Source organism: Drosophila sulfurigaster, chromosome X (genome assembly GCF_023558435.1).
Source record: "Drosophila sulfurigaster albostrigata strain 15112-1811.04 chromosome X, ASM2355843v2, whole genome shotgun sequence".
NCBI lineage: Eukaryota > Metazoa > Arthropoda > Insecta > Diptera > Drosophilidae > Drosophila > Drosophila sulfurigaster.
This window is the reverse complement of record NC_084885.1, coordinates 23,871,538-23,890,334: the sequence shown is the minus strand read 5'-3', so window position 1 is coordinate 23,890,334 and position 18,797 is coordinate 23,871,538. Positions and strand designations below refer to the sequence as shown.

Genomic DNA, 18,797 nt, shown 5'->3' with positions numbered 1-18,797 from the left:
ACAGCAGCTTTCTTACTTGTCTTTTTTTTTGTACCATCTTTATGTGCTTGCTTGCTTGGCCCAAAACCCGTACGGGAAGTGGGCAAGTCCGAGGCATTAAAAGAGGCTGCGAGCGAGCAAAGAGAAGTCTTCAAGACTTCAAGAAGCAACAACAAAAATATAAATATAAATAAAAAACTGGAATGAAAATGCAAGTAGTAACAACGCTTCTTCTGCCAGCACACTTTGTATACACTTTATTGTGACTTTATTCTTTTTTACAAGGGAAGTGTATAAAAAAAATTTCAGCTTGATGGACTAAATAAATATGCTGAAGCACTTAAACTCAAAAATGTTGACAATGCTTATTTTGGCAATAGATTTGCTTTGTTCTATTACATTTAAAGCGTCATTCCATCATTCTTTTCAATGTAATTTGAAAATGAATTATTATAGTTATTAATAAATATATAAATGTTTCCACAATAAAATAAAGAGACAAACAAAAAAATTAAATTTGTGTGCAAGTAACTTTTATTTTAAAATTTTCTTATAAATAAGAAATTTGTTGTTGTTTACTTTTTAATTAACATTTTATTTGTATGTATATTTTTTAAATTAACGTGCTTTCAACATGCATTATTATATTACAAAATACTGCACGAAATATGACAGCTTATATAACTATCTAAGATCCATAGTTATCAGAGATTTCTTGAGGCATTCATCATATAATTTGTATTAGGTAAAAGATTAGGAGCTTTTCAATTAAATTGAATTCAATTAAATAATATGATGGTCGATTATTTTCATCTGGAAACTATAATAAGAATTTAAATTTAAAAACCTTTTGTTTTGCAGGTTACACAAATTATGTGATGAGTTCCTCAAGGTAGCTTAGCCCTGTGTTTTTATGTGAATTATTTATAAAATTCAATATTTTATATTTATTCTTATGTTAATTATTTAATTAGTTTCAAGTACTTTCGAATATTGCTGCTTATTTAATTTTTTTTTAATTATTTCTTTAATTAAATTTAATATGCTGCTGAATATTGTTATTTTTTCAATTATTCAGTCATTATGTAACTAAATGAACATTTCAATTTCTTGAAATCAATAAATATTGTAATATTCCTTACTTGCTATAAAAAAAAATACTGCGCAGACTAAATACAGAAGGAATTTAATAAATAATAAACAAATGTATATACTTGTCTATTATTTATTAAATTCCTTTTATATTTACATATACTAGTTTAGAATGTACAATGGATGTTAGTTACCCAGTTTGTTGTGTAGAGCAGCGAGAGTTGATTTCATTTGACAGTTTATCGCTGAGGTTTTTGCGGTTACACACACAGTCGCTGATTGCTTAGAGCAGAGTCGACTGCAGATGATGGAATATGGAATGTTGTGGCAGAGGATCTTAAGTGCGTAAGAGTTGCAGTTAAAGTTGATGTTAGGGTTAGGAAATTGAAATAGAAATAGAGAGACACAGACTGAGAGGTGAATAGAATAGAGGTTATTCCTGGAATGAGCAATTGACATATCGTTTTTTGTGGATCTTTCTGCGTTTCCAAAATATATTTGCAGGCACTCAACAAGTGTTGCTTTTGGCTGTTGCTGGTGGCTGATCAAAGGATACTTTTACGTACATTGTTGCATGGTTATCAAATCAAATATAGACATAGGAGAGGGCACTTCAAAAGGGATACAAAAAAAACTTAAAACTGTTTGGTCATCATCGACGCATGGCGCAATCCTTTTTGTTTTCCTTGTTGGCTGAACAAAGAGAGGCACAAAAGGATTACAAGCGCCAATATCGCTGGCGATAAACTCTTGAACCCTTTATATATTTTTTGTTTTTGTTTTTTTTGGGGTGCAAAAACGCGCAGTGCGCGTGGCTTATGCGTTGCATCCTGCGCCAACGGGTAATTACACCACATGATTTATGATCGGAGGCAGCAGAAGGCCCGAAAAAAAAACTTAACTGAGAGCGAGGTTGCGGCAACGTGCAACTTGCAACTTGCAGCGTGCCCCGCCGGACAACAACAACAACAATCGATCGATCAGTTCAGCTCTGTCCGCCCATTTTGGCCCCTTTGGGGCAAGCCAAGTGGAGCTCAGTCGGCAATAACAACTGCAAATATTCGCATTGAACGCATGGCTAAAGAAAACCAAACACAAAGATACCCTGCAAAGAAAACTATAAAACTTTTGAATGCTGATCTGAATTTGAACATGTTAACGCATCAATATTTAGCTAACTTGTTTCATTTCTACTTTTCTATCACTTGGTTTGCAGGCTGGAATATTGAATTCGTTATTAGTTGGTTGAACATAACATATAATATAAAGTTATAGTTACTTTTAGTATGCTAAGTTAACCTTATTTCTTTCCATTCAAATAAAATATACAAATTGCATACAATAAAATGATCTTAAATCTTATGAAGTATCTAAAAAGTTTCAAACTATCTTTTGACTTGTATATTGGGAATTAAAGTTTGCTGATTCTCTTACTATCATTGCAATATCTTTTCATATTAATCAAAATGGTTGTTTGATATTTTCAAATGTCTTATAATAATCCAAAATTTAAAATTATTTGATTGACAATAAAAGTAAATTTATAATGTTATTGTGGAATCATTAAAAGACTATAAAATTGACTTAATTTGATGAATCCATCCAAAATATTTCAAATAAATATATTAAAAAATATTAAAATATACCGAAAGTTCTATTCGGTATATTGATATTCTATTCCATTACCAGACTATAAAATTGAAATAATTTGATAAATCTTTTATTATGCGGTATTATTCCCAAAATATACCCAATCAATACACTGAAAAATACTAAAATATACTGAATCTCACATTTGGTATATTTGTGTATTATTTTATTGTCAGTGTGGTATTTTTAAAAACAAAATATACCAAGATAATATACTAAAAAATACCAAAGGCCGTATTTGGTATATTGATATACTATAACATTACCATAGAGTATTGTTAATGACAATCATAGCAAATAAAAGCAATATACAAAAAGTGCCTAATTTAGCTAAGAAGTTCAGTGGATGTAAGTTAAAGTAGTTGCTCAAAATAATAGTTGAACTCTAAGCAGAAGGATTTAGCACTTGATAATTGAAACTCCTTCGATCGACATTTACAAAATCTACAGGGTATAACAAACAAAAACAGCAAGCAACAACAACAACAACGTTGGCGAGATGCGTTGCAGATGCGTCTTGGTGATTTTTATGCAAATGCAACAACAGTTGCTGCTGCCCCATGCTGCCCCGTTCTCTGCCCCCCTTCCCCGCTGATGCACCCACACAGCTGAACAAGCGACAGACAACACTGAGAGTGTGTTGAGAGAGTGTTTGACAAACTTGCAACAGCGTCACCGCCACCGCAGATTGATGACACAAGAGCAGAAGACAGAAGAAGGGCAGACAGAGTGTGAGAGAGAGAGGAGTGCTGAGAGGGGGGAGCTGGGGAGGGGACGGGGAGACAACTTCAAAACTATTTGCCGCGATGCGATATTAATTTTTCGCCTTACTTCACATTTATGAGCAAAATCCATATAATCCATCAAAGAACATCTCAGACGTTTCGTGTACGTGTTTCGGAATTTCAATGTGAGATATTGCCGCACAGCAAGTGCGAGCGAGTGAGACAGAGGGAAGTGAATGAAAGAGATAGACGACAGCCTTAGGAGCGCTTTGCTACGTGCCCCAGCTCAGTGAGATTGCAACAAGAGAAACGGCAAGCAGCGCGGCATCTGCAACTCGCAACTCGCAACTCGCAACTGGACACTGGGGCACGTGTGAGCCAATGTCAAATATCATCGCAGCGTCGCTTGTTGCCTTTTTCACTTAGTAGTAGAATCGTAGTAATTTCAAGGGCCAAGTAATTAGATGATAGTATATTGATATAGTACTGTCTATTGATACCGTAGGTCATATTTGGTATATTGATATATATATTGATATGATAATACATAGAGAATGAAATATACTAACTTGTCAATTAAAGCAACTAAAATGTACCGGATGTCATATTTGGTATATCCATATAGAATACTACATTTAAAATATACCATAAATATACAAAAATACCAAACAAGACCACTAAAATATACCAGAGCAAATTATCAATGACAGCAACTGGAAGGTCATATTTGGTATATTAATGTACGATGACATTATACCATTTATATACCATTGCATTCGAAATATACCGACTTGTCAACTAAGGAAGCTAAAATATACTGGCGGTCATATAGATATACTATTACATTCAAAATATACGCTAAGCTGACAAATATACCATCAACCAAAGCTACTAAATAATATTAATATACTACTTCGGACTCTATTGTATATTTCGAATATAAAAATATACCATAGAGCACAAAATATACCAAATATATAAATAAGGAGTCGTTTTTTGCACAACAAAAGCAGTTTTTCAATAACTTTCTAATATATTTGACGTTGATCTGAAATATACATGTATGTACATCCATTATGGGTTCAAAGATGCCTCCTTCTGTCTGTTACACACACATTTCCTGCAGGCACAAAGCTGTAATGCCCTGGTGTAAAAATAATAAAGAAAAATATGAGGTAAATGAGCGAGGAAAAAGTGGGAAGTCTGCTGGCCACTTGACACGCTGCTGTTATTGCAACGTGTTGCACTCTGCCACGCCCAGTAGCAAGTGCAATTGTTTGTGTTGACAGGCCACACAGAGCATTAGATAAGATCTCGAGAGATGTGCAAAAACAAATAAATAGTAAGCAAAATGTAAGTTTTTAATTGAGGCAACACTCCGTTGGTGGTCAAAGTAGCAACAGAAGTTTGTTTTCGTCGTTGATCTCTAATAATTGAGGCGCATCTTGAGTCCTAATAATGCCAGTGTTTGTTTAACAGCAATTCATAGCACTTGGTGTGAGGCATATTTCCTTAAGTTTAAACTATGTTTTGGGAACTGCAACTGGAAAAATCTTTTCGAGTTGCATATCGAGAAAACTATTGTTGTAAGGATATGAAATACAATATATAATAACATATATTAAATCAAATATGACATACTAAAATGATAAAAAAAAATTTAGTCTTACATCAAATCCGAATCTATTTCAGTCTTTTTTTATATCCTGGAATCTTTTGCTATTTACACACTTGTAGAAAAACTTGTTAAAATCAAGAATAAAATCTTGAATCAAAATTTTTAGTATGTCAAAATTAAACCAAGCAGGTTTAAACTTAAATCATGATGGAAAATCTACAAAAATCTAGATTGTCCAATCTTAAAATTCAAGATTTTAATCTTAGGTTATAATTTTAAACGAAGGGAATTCCTATATTTAAAGAAACAGAATAAAAATGCGTTTTTAAGATCGAAAAGATGTTCTTAATCTTCAAATGCTAATTTGGCATAACAATTTTGATTGAAGATTGTTTCAACCTAAAAATCTTATTTAAAGATTGTCTTCTTTAAGATCGAAAAAGTATTAAGTCTAGATTTTCTTTCTCTGTGTGCATTAATTTGAAAAATACTTTAATGTATTTTGTATTGAACCAAGTTGATCAACAACGAATATTGCTCTAAGATTCCGCTGATTAAAGTGCGTGTTAAATGAGCTGACAATCTAATTCAGCATAAGAGATTAAGACTCTGCCCTTTGCCCACGAATTTGCCTCCAGATTAGTGTTGGCAAAATAAGAATAGCTTAGCATTAGCACCAACGATGATTTCGTCATCGTTAAGAAGGTGTAATTTTTGCCACCTAAATTTTACAAGCGCTGCTCGCATCGCAGGTAGAATGCAACCAAAAACCCCTTCTAGAAGAAGGGACTAGAGACAGGTCGATGTTAAGGTCTAGGCGCAGGCACAGGAACCGAAACCAAAAATAGAGAAGGGAAAGGAAAGAAATATGGAAAGACAGCCACCCCGCGGGCAGGTGTAATATTAAGCGCCCTAAACAGGTCACAGATTTTACAGTTTTTCAGTCAGGGTCAAGCGCAGGATCAAGCGGAAATTTCTATATCTATGTGCATGTTTTTTTTTGAGGATTTTGAGGACTTGGGATTTTCCGTGACATCAATTGTAAAGTCAGGGTCAAGGCAGAGCGCAGGGCGCAGGGGTAATAAAAGCTAAAAATGCAGCTCTCGGAATTTCCCGAATGTCATAAAAGCGTTTTGAATGGTGGGCAGAAGGAGAGAGAGCCACCGACAGAGAGAGGGAGAGACAGCACAGAGAGAGAGATAGACTGAAAGAGAGGGAGAGGGAGAGAGAAAGAGCCAGAGCTAAGCGCCGGCGCAGAGCTGAGCGTCGAAAAGTTATCACATTGCGTATGTAACTACATTTATCACAATCTAATATGACAACTCGAATAACTTTTGCCTTTTGCCTGACTGCAGCTTGAATCTTGAGTCTTGAGACTTGAGTCTTGGCGTCGTTCGTTCGCTGTGGCTGTGACTGTGACTGTGTGTCGCATTTGGGGTCTTTCGCTAATTGGGAACACATATCTTGTGGCTGCAGCGCCAGCAGATGATGTACGTGCAACATGTTGGCGATTTATGCATCCTCTGCACAATGAAGATATCAGAGTTGCTCCTCTTGAGTTGTCTTGCTTTGTGCACTTGTGCAAATAGTTGGCGACTATCAAAATTGCACAGCAATCAGCGATAGAGAAGGACAGAAGAAGAGTGACGAAGAGAGAGAGAGAGAGAGAACGAGAACGTTTGGTCAGCGCATCAATAATTCATAACGCTAATTAATAACGCCCCGTTCAAATGTTGCGTGCGAGATGAAAGCAAAAAATGCCGCCTTATGCACATAACAGGATAATGAACTCGACCTGGGGCCAGTTAAAGTCAGGCTCGAGTCTCTTGTGCCTTATTGAAATTCAAATAAACCAAACGCAACAACAACATTTTGATTGCGAGTTCTTCTTTTTATTTTTTGGGAGGACGCCTTAGGTGTAAAAATAAATGTTTCAAGTAACAACTTCTTAAAGAGCTGAATTATGAGATTCGCCCGCGCCCTCTAAAATAAAGTCTGTGTTTCTCTCTTGCTTCCATCAATCTGCGTATCCTTAGAGAGAGTCCACTAAAAGGCAGCCCTATAATTTGTACAAATTTGTTTCGACTGATTGATGCGATGGCGGCGCGTTTTTAGTCTCTGCGCCACACAAAGTTGTACCCACGCCAAAAAGTGAACTGAAGATGAACAATCCTGAACCCTCAAACGAGGAATCTATTAAAAACTAAAAACAAGAACCAGAAAGCAGCTGTTAAATCCTTAAGCTGAACAATACGCACTCCTTTCTTTTGACTGTTTATCAAATGCTCATTTTATTTCGAGGTGAAAGTTCTTCCGGCGCTGTCATTTTCCCATTCTTTCTTTTTAATCCTTGCCTACTATTTGCAGTAGTTTGTTGCTCCCCCCCTTTAGAAAATGAACCTAAACAATTGCATTGAGTTGTCAAGTGTCAGCGTTGACATTGGAATTGAAATTGAATAGAATAGAAGAGAAAGCGTGAGGGAGTTCTTACACTTTTCCTTTTTTGGAGCACACGACCCCGAGACCAAGCGACCTAAATCTCAAGATCGGACAATGCATTCTCCTCAACTCGAAAAAACACCTTTTGTTCACATGCTCTTTAATGTGTCAAAATATAGTCTAGCGTCTTTATCCTTTTCTTGTTTTTGTAATGCTAAATGATTTATTATGCGCTCTGAGCTCTCAACTCTCAGCTCTGAGTGTCAGTCGATGCGTGGGAGAGTTGAATGAAAAGGATTCTGTTTGTTATCTTTTTTGGTTACTATGGGTGAAAACCAAAGAACCGGAAAATACAAGCGACAGCTTCTTGCCAAAAGTTTTAACTTTAAAGTGATTCTAAGTATTAAATAACATAATAAGAGTAATATTTTAACAAAATTTTCACAATTTGCAAGTATATTTAGCTTGCAACATAAATGTTGATTATAAAGAGAGCAAACTAATTTATTTTCAATAAATTAAACAATTCTATTACAAGACTTAACATATTTATAGGTAGTTTCAATCTTGGCAAAATAATAATAATTTGCAAATATATTTAACAAACTGTTTTCGAATTTGAATATTAATATTTGTAAATTTACAAAACTAAACATATTTATAAGTAAAATATTCATAATTTGAAAATACAGTTAACAACAGCTTTTCGAATTGAGAGCCGTTGAAATTTTCAATAAATTAAATATATCTAAATTTATAAAAAATTTGCCTTTAACAAGTTTACAAGTAGTTTTACTCTTGATTCGAAATTCATGAATATATTTGACAAGCTGCATATCAAATTGCTGGCAACGTAAATTCGGAATATCTACAGAAACATCAAGCATTCAATTATGAAATTAAATAATTTGTTTAACTATGATAAGCATTCACTTGCCTATATGAAAAATAAAGCCATCTTAAATGTTTTTTTTTTTATTAAACGCTTCATCGAGTTATGGCGAACATATCTAATTTTCCCTAGAATAAGAAACTTAAATTACATTTAGTAACTAAATCAGTTCTAAGATTCTCAGATAAAATATAGTAAAATAAATTTGATTTGCAATTTCGATATTTTAAATACTTTTTTTATACACTTGTGTCTGCATTTCACAATTATCCCAAATGTCTAAAAGTATTAGTGTTATATATAATCATATTTTTAAGTCTACCTCAACAATTTTTTAAAGTATCGGGTCAAATAATTGTCTATAAATATCATATTCCCACCATCAATAAATTCCTTTGGCTTGAGTGCAATTGTGGGAGATTTCTAGATTCGATTTATAATTCTTTACACTACAAAAGTCAAGATTTTGGGTTTAGTGCTATGAATTTTTGTCTAAAAAGTGCGTCAAGGACATGAAATCTTAATGTTAGCAAGAACATTTTGAGTTTGCAAGAACATTTGACATAAGACCAAGTTCTTATTATACAATTTTAAGGCCAAAGAACTTATGGTAATCGCTGTTCATATTGAAAAAATTCAAAACTGCGGTATTATTCGATCGCAAAAACAATAAAAATATACCAAAAACTATATTTGGTATATTCATTTACAAAATTGTCCGCTAAAACAAATAAGTCCCTTCTTTCTTATACAAAAGTATTTCTACAATATTTATATGATTCCAACCAAATTTTCAGGAAACTATCGAAGAAATTACTTTTATCCTATATATAAAAATCAACCAACATTATTAAGAATACAAATATTTATGTGTTTGTTGACACAACTCGAAAATCATTCAATCTAATACTTAATTTTTATATAGCAGTAAGTTGATTATAATACTGTATTTATGAAAAGGTTTCTATTTGTATTATTTTTCAAATATTTAGCTGTAGACTTCGACTGATCGAATTTCCTTGATTAAATGTTGTTGATTTTGTTATTGTTGTTGTTGTCGTCGTCGTTGTTGTCGTTGTTGTTTTTGTAGACGCCTATTTCCGTTTTGCGAAATGTTAGAATTCAGTTGAATTAGCATATCTCAAAAAGTGTATTTGAATTGTTGTTGCATAGCGATAAGGTTTCCCGCTAACTCCCGCTCTCTCTCTCTCTTTCTGTCTCTCACTCTCTCTCTCCCTCTCTCTCTTTCTGCCTGTCACTCTCTCTCACTCTCTTCTACAATTGCAGTGCACTTAGCACGCGTCCAAAGCGAGGGGAAATTTACTTTTATCAGCTTTGATGGAACCTATCTTCTACCTGCGCTTTTTCAACAACTAATTTACATTTATTTGCTCCGTTTTTCTTCCCCTTTTTCCCTCTCTTTTTCCACCACGTGCCTCGCGCTTTTAGTTTAGTTTTTCCCTCTATCGAGAAACCCTTTTAATCCCCGTCGCCCCCTAAAAACTACCTGCATAGGTAAGAAGCTACGATCACGATCACCAAGTTGATGATGATGATGAGCGATAATGATGAGGCGCGTGTTCGTTTCAAAAAAGGGTTGAAGTCCACCTTCTAAATGGCAGCTAATCCATCCGAAAGAGAGAGAGAGAGAGATTAGTATTAAGCCTTTATGATGATGATGATGATCATGAAGCGAAGAAGAAGAAGAACCCGCATCTCAATCTCAACATTTATCGACTGCAATCTCATCAAGTTCAAACCCGCATGAAAAGTTCAAATTAAATTCCCTCCATTCGCCATAAAAAGTCATAATTTTTTAGTTATACATCGATTCTTATATTTTATTTTTTATATCGTTTACAACAACTAATTAACATTGAAAAAAATTGCGCTTAAAATCTAGATTAATACTAGGCTTAAAATTGTTTTTTTTTTTACTGGTATCAAGTGGCTTACAAAAAAAAGACTTAAATCTAGCAAAAAAAAATTGTTATTCAAAAAAAAGAAAAAAAAAATTAAAGTAAAATTTTAGCATAGAAAAAAAAATGAGCTGAGTTTATATACAACATTTGAGGCACTTGGTTCGAAACTCAAAATCATTGACTAGAAAGCAAACTGGCAGTCGTAGTGTATGTGTGTGTGTGTGTTGGTGTGTGTGTGTGTGTAGTTTTTACTGCTCCTGCCACAAGGAAATGTAGTCGAGGATTTCCTCATCGTCTGGCGTGCAATCCTCTTCATCCAATTGAAAGTGTTCGTAAGGCTCAAACTTGAGTTGCAGCTGAGCATCCAAAGCAGCGGAGCTTGAACTGTTGCTGCTGCTCGATGAAGAGGAAGAGGAAGAGGCTGGCGCTGGCGGTGAGAGTTGCTGTGGTGCCGCTTCGTAAGTGCCCGAGTCAAAGGACATGCTCGAGTTGAAGGACGATGTTGGTGAATGACAAGCGCCAGTCGTTGTGGTTGCCAGTTGTGGTTGCTGCTGCTGTTGCTGCTGTTGAAGTTGCTGCAGTTGATGTTGCTGTTGCTGCTGTTGGTGTTGATGTTGTTGCAACAATTGCTGTTGCAGTTGTTGGGTGGCAGCAAATGGTTGCAGCAAGTGATTGCCATTCAATGTGATGGGTGTCAATGGATTGTTGGGAAACTGTTGGCGTTGCAATTGCTGCTGTTGCTGCAACAGATTGTTGCTGTGATTGCTGCTGCTGTGACTGCTGCTATGGTTGCTATGGTTGTTGTAGCTGTAGATGTGATGTGAACTGTTGCTGCTGGAATGTGTGCTGCTGCCGCTGCTGCTGCTGCTCGAATTGCAGCTCGTCTCGTCGAGGCACAAATTCAAATGGTTGCCAGCTGTGGTTGCTGTTGCTGCTGTTGTTGCTCCTCCATTGAGATCATCGACCAAATCCTGAAGTCGCCGAATATACTCGACAGCAATACGCAATGTGTCCACCTTCGAAATTTTCTTATGCGGTCCACGCCCACCGCCTTTGGTCAGATCAGCGATGATCGATTGGGGAATGTGTTGACGCAGTCGAGCAAAACTGTTGTTCACCTGCTTGACGCGATTGCGTTCCCGAGCGTTGCGTCGCTGCACCGACTGCGATTGATCCACATTGTATGGCATGGTTGTTGCTGTGGTTGCTGCTGCAGTGGTTGCTGCTGTTGCCAGAGCCATGCCACGAGGTGTGTATTTGCGTGTTTTGATTGTCAGCCCATTGCTCGATTTAAGATTCGATTGCTGTTGCTGATGTTGCTCGGGGGCGGGCATTATGTGTTGATAGCGTTGATACATTTTGGTGGCGCCACCGATTGTGGTGGGAAATAGTTGCTCGATGCTGTTCTGCGACTGTTGTTGTTGTTGAGTTGTATTTGCATTGAACACCACACTAGACATATTTTTAGCAATTGTTTTCTTTATTCAGTTTTCAACACTCACGCACTTTACGAGTTTAAAAAAAAAAGAAGTAATGTTGTTGCTTTCGTTGAAGTTCGCTCAAGTTGATCGTTTGACACCTTGCACAAGAATGAGTCCCTTCGTCCTAAACCTTCATGTTTTGTACCTTTGCGAAACGAACGCAACGCAACGAACGACGAAAGCCGAGAGAGAACGAGAGAGAGAGAGAGTAAGGGAGTTGTTGCACTCTCGCACATTGCTCTCTTTACTCTACACACTCTCTCTCTCTCGCTACCTGTGCGCACACCTGGCAAAGTGACTCAACTGAGTTGCACTCAGGCTACAGGTAGTAAGATTGAGTTGAGTTCAAACACAGAGAGAGAAAGAGAGAGAGAGATCGCTTGTTACCTGCTCTCTTGCACTCAACTCAGCCTTTGAGTTACACTCGACATTTCGCACTCAACTCAGATTTGAGTTTGCTTTTTGCTTTTGTGCGGGGATCAGTCAAAGTCTAAAAGAGAGAAGCGTTGCCTGCATTTTGGCATGCCAGCAATTTGATTTCCGTGTTAATTAACTTAGCAAAGCGACGCGCTACTCGCTAAATTTCATGTGCAACTCACGCACAAAGCTCCCGACTTCGACTTCCAAGTCCAAGTCCAAGTTGGAGTCGCCAAGTCGCCCACTAAAACGCAACGCTTTGGCATGCGATATGTTTGGAGAAGGAGCACTCGAAAGGATGCCAAAACCTTATTAGCTATGCAGAGTCAGGCCTCGATAGGTGTTCAAACAATTTCACAAATGCCTCTAATTAAACGATCAACAAGATCACAAGTTTTTCACTTCCGTTTCACAAAAACAAGAACTTGGCAAAACTTCATCTCGCTCTCTCGTTCTCTCTTTCTTTCTGTCTCTCTTTCGACGACCGCAGATTGATCGCCAGGTGTGTAAGAGGAGAGCTCTCGATCGGTTTTTGCTACCTCAACTCGTTCCCTTTGTCCACACATTTTTGCCGATCATCGACAGCAGCAGCAGCGGATTCGGTAGCCGTGTCAATTTTCCATTTTCTATTTCCATTTTCCAAACTCTTGACAATAATGTTTCCCTTTTACTCAGACCGGCATGACCGATCGTTTGATCGACAATCCTTTCTTTTTTCTTTTGGTTTGGTTTGGTTGGTTTCATTTTTGGTTGACAATTTGACAATTCCCCCGCTTTTTTTCAAATAGATTTTTCTGCTTTGTAATGGAATATTTTGTGCAGTTTTTCGGCGCATCATTAACACTTTCATTGTGCGCAGATTCTTATTGCAGATTTTTCGCTTCTTTGACATCTGCTATTCAAATTCATTTGATTAATGCAACTCTTTCTCTCTTTCTCTTCGCTGCGCTGCTGAAATGTTCAAAATAGCCGAATGTCTTTTGTGGTCTTTGTTGGTTTTTGCAGTTTGTTGTTTGCCATTGTACTTAACCGATCCTCCCCTATACATATGCATATACATCATACATACCTATATACATCGATTTTGCTTTGATTTTGAAGTGCATTTGCGTAATGATCGTCGGGACTGAGTTTTGTAATGGATGAGTAACAACACTGAAAGGAAAACCAATCGCTGACCAAACAATTGCAGTTTATACATCAAATAGTATCTATTATACTCAACTGGAATGTTTAGAATTCAAACGGAATTTATCCTTGGGATTAAATCACCCATGTGGATTCGTATTACTAAACACTAAATAGATCAACGTAGATGTTCTTTAGTTTAAATATTAAAATTTGTGTTTTGCAAAAAATGTTTATATAACTTTTCGAATTTAAATGATGGAAATAATGTAATATATAAAAAAACTAATTTACAGATCAACTAGTGAAAATCTAGTTGCCAAGATCAGTAATTGAAATTTTGTGGGGTATGGAAAATAAGATTGTATATAATAGTAATAATAAAATTTACAAATGTTAGTAGAACGTTGAATGTTTAAACGATCGCTGCGATCAAAAAGTCTCAAATGTGAGATAATTACATTAAAATGTACATGTGGAATAATATCTCATAAAGTAAACAAAATTCTTTTATCACGCTTAGTTTTTAAAGTTAAAGCTATTCATAATTTAATTTCGAAGAGTCAAATATATTTGAAAAGTAAGTTGAGTGTTGGATGCTCAAACGATCGCTGCGATTCAAAAGTCTCAAATTGGAGATAATTACTTTAAAATGTTCATGGAGAATATAACTGTAACTTTTTCCTTTTAAAGTAAAAGCTATTCTAATAAATATTGAAATAAAATATCAAAGATTATTCACATTCACTCGACTTTAATTTTCGAAAAGTCAAATATATATCTGACATGTGGAATACACATGTGGAATAATATCTCTTAAAGTATCCCTTTAAAGTAAAAGCAATTCTATGTAATAAATTTAATAAAAATTGAAATGAAAAATCAACACACTCAATTTGCCAACTCGAGTTCAGTTTTCAAAGAGTCAAGTATGTATATTTGTAAAGTAAAGCAGTCGCTAGTTGAATGTTCGATGAAAACGAGCAAACAATCGCTGCGATCAAAGAGCTCCAGATCAAAGATAATTCCTTGTTCAACTGATCTATGCCGCGTCTCTGGCTTAAATCGGTCTGCGCGGAAGTCAAAACTTTACATATGAGTTGAGGCAAGGAAAGTATTAACACTCGACGCTGATTACGATCAGGTCAGCTTAAGTTGTAGTTGTTGATCTATGTCTCACTCTTTTTGTTGCTGACTACCTCTAGCTCTCTCCCTTTTCCTCTCTCTCTCTCTCTTTCTCTCTAACTGCTGCTCCTTGTAAGCTGATTTGTAATCTGCGTTTGCAAGATCAAGTTAATCAATGAGATCTATGACAAGCTGCAGATCAACTTCGACAGATTTTAGTGTTCTCTCTTTCTCTCTCTCTCTCTCTCTATATATATTCCTTACACTATTTGCTTCCTTGGCAACCACAAACAAAATAATAAAATGAGAATAAAAAACAACTACAACTCCGCCCGCGATAAAATATCCTTTGCAACGCTTGAAAGATTTAAATGCATAATTATTTTGATATGAAGCATAGTTCCGGGCCGCGACGTTTGCGCGCGTGCGTTAATTGCGTGCAAGCGAGATGGCAACACGTAGAGAGAGGGAGAGGGAAAAGGAGAGGGAGACAGGACTGACTGAATATCCTGAGCGTTTTTCCTCGAAACTGGAAATGCAAAAATGAATGTTGTTGCATGTTAATTGAAACAAGTTTCCGTCAGGACCTGACTGACCTCCCTCCCTCCCCCCTCTCTCCCCTCGTCGCCCAGGCAACGCTGCTGCACTTATCTCCCTCTCTCTCTCTCTCACTGTCGTGTGTGTGTGTGTGTTTCCCCAGTCATTTTCGTAGTTAATATTTTAATTAAATGCAGGCACAGGACTCTGAGCTCTGAGCTCTGCGCTGTTTTTCGACCTGACGCGTGGCAGGTGTATTTACCGCCAGGATCTTGTCCCGGGCACGGGCTTAGACAGCCATCTCTCTCTCTCTCTCTCTCTCTCTCTCTATCTTGCTTACTCGCTCTTTGACTTTGTCTTGGGCTGCAGCTGAAAATGAAAAGACAACACTATAAAATAAGAAGAGGAAGAAGGAAAACATTTGCTAGGGGTTGCATTTTGCTGTTGTATCCAAAAAAGAACCTCATCGAAATAGGGGAGCCAACAGCCCGAAGCCTAAACTCGAGACTCGAGAGTCGAGAGTCGAAGTCGCAGTCTCTGTCTCTGTTTCTGAATCGCAGTCAGAAGCCACGCGAACAGCGCATTGAACTTTGCACAAAGCTAAAGTTCACCGCGAGAGACGTTGCCAAAGACAAATCAAACTGCGACTTTGTGATCGTCGTTCAGCTTTCTGATTTGGCTTTTTTTCTGTTTTTTATTTTCTTCTTTTTGTTTTTGCTGCCCTTTGCTTCTTTCTTTCTTTTCGCTGTCTACACTGCGCGTGGGGAGCTAAGTTAGCTATGACATAGCATTAAAAGGAAAAGGAGAAGTGATGGGAAAAAGCATGGAAATATTTTGAAATTATTTGATTACAATTTCATCAGTCATAATTCCAATTTCATTGCTTATATTACTCCTATATTATTTTAGTATATTATTGTTGATATATTATAAATTTTAATATAAGTAATACGTTGATGTAGTGCTCCATTCTAAGTATAAAATATACCAAATTAATATACCACAAAAATGCCAAAATATACGAAAGGCTATATTTGATATGTTGATATAGTATTACGTTCTGAATATAAAATGTACCAAATTAATATACCACAAATATACTAAAATATACGGAATAGTATATTTATATACTAATACAATATACTGATACGAATAATACAAGTAAAATACCTTAAATATACCGCATATTGACATACTACCACATCCAAAATATAAAATATACCAAATTAATATACCACAAATGTACTAATAAATACCGAAGGCTATATTTGGTTTGTTGATATAATATTATTATTATAAATTATACCAATTAAATATACCACAAAAGCATCAAAATATACCGAAGATTATATTTGGTATTTTAATATACTACTATATTATGAAACATACCAAATTAATATGCCATAAAATATAAGAATATACCTAAAGTTTATATTTGGTATAATATCAATAATACCAAATTAATATACCACCAAAAATATTAAAATATACCAAGTACTAAATATACCAGATTGTCAGCCAAAGCAACCAAAGACCCGTAAAAAAGGAGTCGTTTTTCCCATAGCGGGCATCAAAATAAATAAGTTAGTTATTTATAAAACAATTTTAATATGTATTGCGTTTCTAATAATGTTAGAGCATTCAAGTAGCGGTGCTTGTTGCATAAAATAGAATCTCTTGAGTATTTGTTTTGTTGTTGTTGTTATTGTTGTCGATGGTTTTTGGGGGTTTGCTTTATGAGTAGTCGCGGGCCACAGCGCGAGACAGACTGAGAGACAGAGACGGACACACAGCTGATAACTATCATTACCCGCAGCGTAATGTGTGTGTATATGAGTGTGTGTGTGTGTGTGTGTGGTGTAGAGTGTGTGCTTGTCTGTGTGAGTGTTTATTTGGCTGCATTTCTGCGGTTGAGCCCGCGTCTGAGTCTCAGACTTCGACTTCGACTGAGTCTGTGGCTGTGTCTGATCATGATGATGAGAAGGAAACGCAGCCAAGTGGCAAGGAGCAAGCAACAAGGGACAACAAGGAGCAAGAGGCAAGAACAAACGGCAGTAGCACGCACCATTAGATGCGGTCAACATGAAAACATCTGCTCTTCTGTGTTCTGTGTTCTGTTCAGTTTAGTTCTTTGTGTGCATTCATCTTTGGGGTCAACAGCAAACTCCTCTAGGGATAGCAAACTGTGGCGTGCGTCCATTTTCAAGAGAGAAGTGAGAGAGGGACAGGGAAGGAGGGAGAGAAAAGCGTATTGAAATGAAAAGTGTTTTGAAGCGTGCATAAAGTCACCTTCTACTTGTTGTTGTTGTCTCATAATCATCATCATCATCATCATCGTCATCATCGTCGTTGTCTTCGAACTGAACTTGATCTGATCCAATCTGATGCAAATGAAGCCATTTGGCGGCAGCAACTCGACGAATGATATTTATGGCTTACACAGTTGCGACTGGCTCATTAAATTTTAATCAATTTTTAGCCGCATTCGCATTGGCGATCGTAAATCGCAGTTTAGTTCGGGATTAGCGCATATAACGTTTAATTTTAAAAACGCATAAAATTTTGTAACAATGTCTTCGCCAAGGACCTAGAAATATTTTCGTGTCGTGTTCTCTGCTGCCGATCCGAACGATCGACGATCGTTCAACATTTTGCGCCTTTTAATGGGTTCAACGTTGGCGACGTTCCGCCTTTATTTTTTTGCAAACTTGTTTCTTCTGCTCTGTGTCTGATGTCGTTTCCCAGCAGCAACAACAGCAGACGGCAGCAGCTCTCTTGGCTTTATTGATTTTTAATGAAGCGAACGAAGCAACGATCATTTTGGATTTTTTTTTGCTCCTTACTTTTGACTCGACACACACTTTAAAATCTAGATCACTTCCTGTCTAGCCAAATATTTGGCAACAAATCATCAATCAGTGCACTTCTGACTGTGCATCTAATTTCGCTGCTAATTTCGACACCTTTTTGCCAGCACGAACACCGACGAGACACACCCACGACCCAAAAAGATAGGTGTGAATTCTCTCGCACACGAGACAAGAATCAAGTCGAGTCGAAGCGAGTTCGAGTTCGAGTTTGAGCGCCTATTAGTGGCAATTTTAAGCTGATTTACGCAGCAGCATGTTCCAATTAAAGTTCTGCTAAAAATGTGCCAAGTGAGAGAGCCTTTTAAAAACTCATTAATCACATGCTTAACTATGCCCCGAACCAAAGTCGAAGTCTCATTTGCAGCGCGTCGCAAAAGATCGATTTCAAATATTGCCAAAAAAAAAAAAAAGGTGCGAACCAATTTGCACCTCAGACGTGGCAAAAAAGAAATAAACCAAAAGGTCGTACTCTTGACCACAAGTCCTCGACTTCGTCTCCTGTTTTTTTTTGGTTGTGTTTGTCTGCAGACGAGGCTTGGCCTAAAAGTTACGACTAATTTCTATGAATTTCACGCCTACCGAAACTCACACTCAGGGACAACAGAAATAAACCTTCGTCGCTCGTTTTGTGGCCGGCGCCAAGTTAATGGATCATCATCGAGTCGAGTCCATCATCCATCAGAGAGTAAAGTACTCACACTCCTTAGCATTGCAGCTGCTCCTTGTTAGCTGGAGCGAGCCGAAAAGTAAAAGCTTAACTAATTGAAATGCTCTCTTCGGGGCACTCTATGATCAATGAATGAAATCAGTGAATAAAAAAACATGATCAAGAATAACATGCTGAATCAAGATTAAACCAAAAAAGTTATTTCTTAGATCATGATCAAAATTATAAATTAAATTTCGAAATTCAAGATTACGC

General features: G+C 36.6%; 2 protein-coding genes across 2 annotated transcripts in view; both read right to left on the bottom strand.

The window, feature by feature from the left end:
- Positions 1–8,864, bottom strand: part of LOC133847805 (ubiquitin-conjugating enzyme E2 H) — a 158,371-nt gene extending 149,507 nt beyond the window's left edge. The window contains exon 1 of the mRNA XM_062283037.1: positions 8,854–8,864. The gene's annotated coding sequence lies outside the window, so the exon portion shown is untranslated. The remainder of the gene's footprint in view (positions 1–8,853) is intronic.
- A 1,439-nt stretch (positions 8,865–10,303) lies between these two features.
- On the bottom strand, positions 10,304–11,848 carry LOC133848234 (achaete-scute complex protein T4). Its single transcript, XM_062283718.1, has one exon. It carries the CDS (start codon positions 11,775–11,777, stop codon positions 10,566–10,568), a length of 1,212 nt encoding a protein of 403 aa, XP_062139702.1. The 5' UTR covers positions 11,778–11,848; the 3' UTR covers positions 10,304–10,565.
- Between the last annotated feature and the right edge of the window lie 6,949 nt (positions 11,849–18,797).